General features: G+C 67.1%; 1 protein-coding gene across 1 annotated transcript; it reads right to left on the bottom strand.

Moving 5' to 3' along the window:
* Window positions 1–2,428: 2,428 nt before the first annotated feature.
* PTMA (prothymosin alpha) lies at window positions 2,429–4,871 on the bottom strand. The gene is made up of 5 exons (XM_074189663.1): window positions 4,443–4,871; window positions 3,625–3,696; window positions 3,445–3,538; window positions 3,299–3,372; window positions 2,429–3,211 (listed from the first exon to the last, which is right to left on the bottom strand). Exons 1-5 carry the CDS (start codon window positions 4,854–4,856, stop codon window positions 3,164–3,166), a joined length of 702 nt encoding a protein of 233 aa, XP_074045764.1. The 5' UTR covers window positions 4,857–4,871; the 3' UTR covers window positions 2,429–3,163.
* Window positions 4,872–5,434: the final 563 nt, after the last annotated feature.

Here is a 5,434-nt window from a genome sequence, read left to right on the forward strand (position 1 = left end):
GCTTCCCTTCCTTTTTCTGGGCCTTGGTTTTCTCTCTGTGAAATGGGGAGATGATTCTAGAAGTTGGCGGAGGTTCCATCTGCCTCTAAATCTCCGGGACCCAGAGGCTTCTTAGAAGAAGGGGGGCTGGGGATGACCCCTTGGCGGTCATCCAAGACACTCCATTGGACAGATTAGGAACTGAGGTGCCGCCAGGGCGGGGAGCTGCCCGAGGGGCCTGGCAGGTAAGGGGGCCTGGGGCCCTGGGGACCCCCCAGACCAGAGCTTCATCCTTAAGTCCCCGGCCCCCCAGCTGGGGGGGCATCCTTATTTCTCCCCTCCGCTCCTCCAGCTTCTCCCACTCTCCTTCTGCCCCCTCCGGGTGCCTCCTCCCAGAAGCCCACCTCCAGGAGCTCGAAGCCTGCAGACTGATGGATGCCCAAGGACCCGCCTGCTGATGGGTGGCTCAGTTTACCAGATTGGAGCCAGGGTGACCCGATGTCAGACCCGGCCCCCAGCCCTTCAAGCCCCTCCTGCCTCAGTTTCTCCACCTGCCTCTGGGGCCGTTGTGTTGACCAGAGGAGAGGGTCTCGAGGCCCGTTGCTATTGCCGCCACAGTGGCTCCCTGGCAGCAACGGCTGGCACCTGCCCAGCCCAGGACGTGCCGCTTCACCTGCCCACATGAAGTTGAGGCACTCAGGGTCCCGGGGCCAAGGTGGCGGCCCCTCCCGAGTCTGGAGGCGGGGAACCTCCTGGGCCAGGGCTCATTGGAAGCCCACCTGGCCCCGTCACCCTCCTCCTCCTGGGGACCTTCTCCCCCCGGGTGCCAGAGACAGGGAGGAGGCAAGGTAGCCCCGGCACTGGGGGAGGAGCTCCCCATGGTGGAGAAGCGCGTCCTGAGAAGGCTGGGGGGTTTCCTGGCTGGGGGAGGAAGGAGGCACGATTCCCAGGTGCTTCCTGCCCAGCCTGTTTTTCTCCTCTGCCACCCATGTCTGTGTGAGGGCCGGGTATGCCAGGGATCTGCCTTCTGGGGGAGGGGGCACAGGGAAAGGACAGCCCAGATGGGGGCTGGGCCTCAGGACTCTCCCAAAGCCCTGGTTCAAGGGGGAACCCCGAGGCTCGGGTCACTCAGGTGAGACATTTGAGACCCCACCTCTCCTTTCATAGCCAGCACCTGGGCGGAGGCTGTGGGGAGGGTCCCATGCCAGAGGTGCCCACAGGAGGGCAGCAGGGCGTCTATCCTGGCCAGCAGCAGAGGTCAACCGTGTCATTCAGGATCCGAGGGTCCTAGAGCCAGCGGGGGCGTTGGGGACTCAGGCCTTGTTTCAGATGAGGAAACTGAGGCACAGAAAGGGTGGAGGGACTTGCAAGCCGGGTGGCACCTGGGCCCATCTCCGGGCCCCGCCTTGCTGGTGGCTTTCTCCTGGTTGCCTGTATAGACTGACCCATCACACTCCCCGTGAGCCTGGGGCCCAGCTGAGGATCCTGACACAAATAGAAGACTCGAGGGCAAATTTGAATTCAGGTCCTCCGGGCTCCAGCGCAGGTGCTCGATCCACTGCGCCACCTAGCTGCTGCCCCTCCCCCCTGCCTTTTTTTTGCAAGGTAAATGGGGTTCAGTGGCTTGCCCAAGGCCACACAGCTAGGTCATTATTAAGTGTCTGAGACTGGATTTGAACCCAGGTAGTCCTGACTCCAAGGCCGGTGCTCTATCCTCTGCGCCACCTAGCCCCCCCCCCCCCCCCCCCCGGCCTTCTTAACCGGCTTTTCCCTCCCTCTAAAACAGAGCCCAGAGGTCCAATGAGAGCAGGGAGGCTCCTTGGAGATGGGTCCGAGGTCTTCGGGGACCCCCACCCCCTGGCCCTGGCAGCGGCCCCAATCTCTGGTTTTCACAGGTGCCTGGGCACCTGGTCCTTCCTGGGACCCTCCTGGACCTTCTGTCTCGGGGGCTGGGCCTGAACTGCTAGCAAACAGGTGTAGAATAAATGCTTGGTGCTCTTATTCCTTTTTGGGGGCTGGGACAGTGGGGGTCCTGAGCCCCTGAGTAGGGTCGGGTCAAGCTTCTCTGAAGCCCTCACTGCTCTAAAGACTCCTCAGATTCAGGGAAAATAGTGGTGGGGGACAGAAGGGTGCTGTGGACTCCCCCCTAGGGCGCACAGAGGCCAAGCTGAACCGACAGCCCTGCGGGGGGGGGGGGGAAGCCTTCTCATCTGGGGCCTGGGCCGGCAGCTGGTGTCCCCCAGGCCGGGATGCGGGGGGGGGGGGTCACCCCTGCTTCTGAGAGAGCATCCCCGGCTGTGATAAGCCCAGTCGGTGACGTCAAAGGTGTTCCAGTGAGCCGGGCCCCCGCATGTGGGGCTCTGGAGGCCCCCCCTCCCCGGGATCCCCAAGAATAGACCACACGCAGCAAGAACAGGCCAGAGACTCTCATTAGAACAACTCAGCAAAATAAAATTCCGGTTTTTATTGTTGGACAACATGTTTCACACATACAAACAGGCCAAAAAAAATGTCTTAAACAAAAAAAAAGAAAAAAAACAACAAAAAACCAAAACAAAAACCCCAAAAGCGCAACTTCATAGACAAAGGAAAAAAAAGGAAAAAAAAAAGAAATACCTTATCTTTGGCCTTTAACCATCTCATACAAACCAACTATTTATTGTACAACTAAGTACAGACACAAAAAAAAGTTATTGGAATGCTCGGAATAAGATTGTATTTTTTGTCGTCGTTTTTGCTTTTTTTACAAGGTTTCTTTTCTCCTTTGAGATCGTGAGGAACATGGTCACACCACAAGTAAAGTCAGAAGCGGGACAGAGAACACGGCAAAGGCTGTCTGGTCGTCCGAGATCACGGAAAAATGGCTGACCCCCTAACAATATGTACAAAAATATAAAATGTAAATAAAAATACAAACAAATTTTCCTTTTGAAAGTACTTTTAAGAAAAAAAGCAGGGCCTTGGAAGTTTTGGTCTGGTCTTGTCCTCCCTGGTGGAGCTCGGGCGGGAGCTGCGTGTCTGCGGTGGTGGCGGCCGGGCTTCTCTACTCGAAGGTGACCACGTTGGGTTCGGAGGCGGGAGTGGAGGGTCGGGAGGTCACGGTGGCCTTTTTCTTGTCTTTCTCTTTTTTTTAATTTACATTTTTTCCCTTTTTTTTTTGCTTTTTTCGTTTTTTCCTCCGGGTCTAATCGTCCTCATCGGTCTTCTGCTTCTTGGTGTCCACGTCCTCCTCCTGGGGGGGACACAGGGGCGCGGGGTCAGCCGAACCCCCGGGGCCAGCCCCCCCTCCCGGGCCCCCCACCCCGACCCCGATGCCCACCTCGTCGTCCTCAGCCGCCCGCTTGCCCGAGGCTGGCTCGGCTTCGTCGTCTTCGTCTCCATCCTCTTCCTCACCTGCGGCCAAAGGTGGGGGGTCAGAGGCTGCCGCGCGGCGGGGTCCCCCCGCCCCGGCGCCCCCCGACTCACCGTCGCCCTCCTCCTCCTCGTCCTCCTCCTCGCCGCCCTCCTCCTCCTCCTCGTCTACGTCGTTGTCGGCCTCCTGCTCCCCGTTCTCCTCGTTCTGCGGACACGCGAGAGGCGTCAGCGCCAGCGCCCGCCCCGGGCCCCCCCGGGCCCCCCACTCCGCGCCCCCGGGCCCCCACGCACCGCGTTGCCGTTGGCGGGCGCATCGCGGCCGTTCTCCGTCTCCTCCACCACTTCCTTCTTCTCTTTCAGGTCCTGCGGGGGGTGGGGGGGGACCCGGTCAGCGCGGCCCCGGGGCTCTTCCCAGGGTTGGGGCGCCCCCGCCCCCTCTTTAGGCTCCGCGCCTCCCCGGGGGCTGCAATGCCCCGCTCCGCCGCCAAGGGGCGCGCCCGGCGGCTCGGCTGGGGGAGGGGAGCGGCGGCGCCGCGCAGGCGCGGAGAAGCCGGGCCGGAGCCGGGCGGCGCGCAGGCGCAGAGAGGCCGGGCCGGAGCCGGGCGGCGCGCAGGCGCGGTGGGGCCGGACCGGAGCCGGGCGGCGCGGGCCTCGGGGCTGCTGGCCGAGCACGTGGCTCCGCGCGGGGCGCGCGGCTCTGGGGGGGCCCAGAGGCGCGCCCCCCCCCGGGGCCCCCCCCCCGTCCCTGCCGTGTCGGGGCGCCCCCGGACCCGCGATCTCCAAGGCGCGCTGCTCACGGCCCGGCCGCCACGCACTCCCCCGCGCCCCCACGCCCACGGCCCGGGCGCCCCCGACCCAGCCGTCCCGGACACACAAAGCCGGCGGGCGCGCGTGGGCCGCCGAGTGGCTCGGGGCGGCGGGCGCGCGTGGGGCGCGTGGGCCCCTGTCGGAGCGCGGCCCCCGCCCCCCCCCCCCCGCCGGCGCCCCCCGCGGCCGCGGGAACAAAGGAGGCGCGGCCCCCGCCCCGCGCGCCCGGGGTCCCGCGGCCCCACCCCCGGGCCGCGCTCCCACGCGCGGCGCACACAAAGGGCGGCCCGCGCGGCGCCCACCTTGGCGGAGATCTCGGCGCCGGTGTCCACGGCGGTGTCGGACATGGTGGGCGGGACGCGCGAGGAGCGGCGGCCGCCGCGGGACGGGCCGGAGCGGAGCGGAGCGGCCGGGGCAGCGGGGCCGGAGCCGGGCGGAGGCGGCGCGGGGAGAGCAGCCTGCGCGCGCGGCGCCGAGAACAATGCAAAGATGGCTTGTGGAGCGCCGGTGGGGGACTCACGCGGCGCCGGGCCCTTTAATATAGGCTGGGGGGCGGGGCGCGCCCGCCCCTGCCGCGGCGCCATTGGCCCGGCCCGGGAGCGCGCGCCCCGCCATTGGCCCGGCCCCGAACAATGGGCGAGCGTGCTTAAAGCGGCAGTACCGCGGCGCCGCCGCTCCCGGCGCTGTCCGCCCGGCGCGGGGGGAGGGGCGCGCATGCGCGGGGCCGCCCGCCCCCGGTGGGCCCTGACTGCTGCCCCTGAAAGGCAAAAGGCGGTAAAACGGCCCCGGCCGCCGGGGGGAGGGGCGGGAGGGGGCGGGGCGGAGAGGGGCGGGAGGGGGCGGGGCGGAGAGGGGCGGGGCGCGGGCGGGGCGCGGGGAGGGGGAGGGGAGGGAGGCTCCGCGGGCGCCGCGGTGGGGGAAGGGCGGGGAGAGGCCGTGGGGGAGGGGAGGGGAGGGGGAGGGGTCCCGGTCTCAGCCCCACGAGGCTCTGCCCCCACGCGTGCCTCCACTCTCACAGCAGGTGCTCGCCCCGGGGGGGCGGGGCTGCCCCTGGGTGCCCGCGGGAGCGTGGGCTGCCCCGCCGCGTGAGTCACTCCCCCTCCCACGCGGCTCCCCCCGGGGCGCGGGCCCCGCGTGGGGGCGGCCCCGCGCTTCGGGGGCCCCTGCGGGCTCCTGCCCCTCGGGCCCGGTGCTCTCGCGTGGGGGAAGCCCGCGCTCCCGCAGCGGGAACGGGGCCGCCTTAGGGAGGCCGACAGCCACGGTCACGGTCACGGCCGCGAACGCGGGGGATGGG

Source organism: Macrotis lagotis, chromosome 5 (assembly GCF_037893015.1).
Source record: "Macrotis lagotis isolate mMagLag1 chromosome 5, bilby.v1.9.chrom.fasta, whole genome shotgun sequence".
Lineage (NCBI taxonomy): Eukaryota > Metazoa > Chordata > Mammalia > Peramelemorphia > Peramelidae > Macrotis > Macrotis lagotis.

Bases quoted from the DNA above. Each gene is read 5' to 3' on its own strand.
- PTMA (XM_074189663.1), bottom strand. From the start codon at position 4,856: ATGCGCGCCCCTCCCCCCGCGCCGGGCGGACAGCGCCGGGAGCGGCGG. The intron at 3,539-3,624 runs GTGCGTGGGGGC...GCGTGTCCGCAG, and splicing joins CGCCCGCCAACGGCAACGCG to AACGAGGAGAACGGGGAGCA. The intron at 3,373-3,444 runs GTGAGTCGGGGG...CTTTGGCCGCAG, and splicing joins CGAGGAGGAGGAGGGCGACG to GTGAGGAAGAGGATGGAGAC.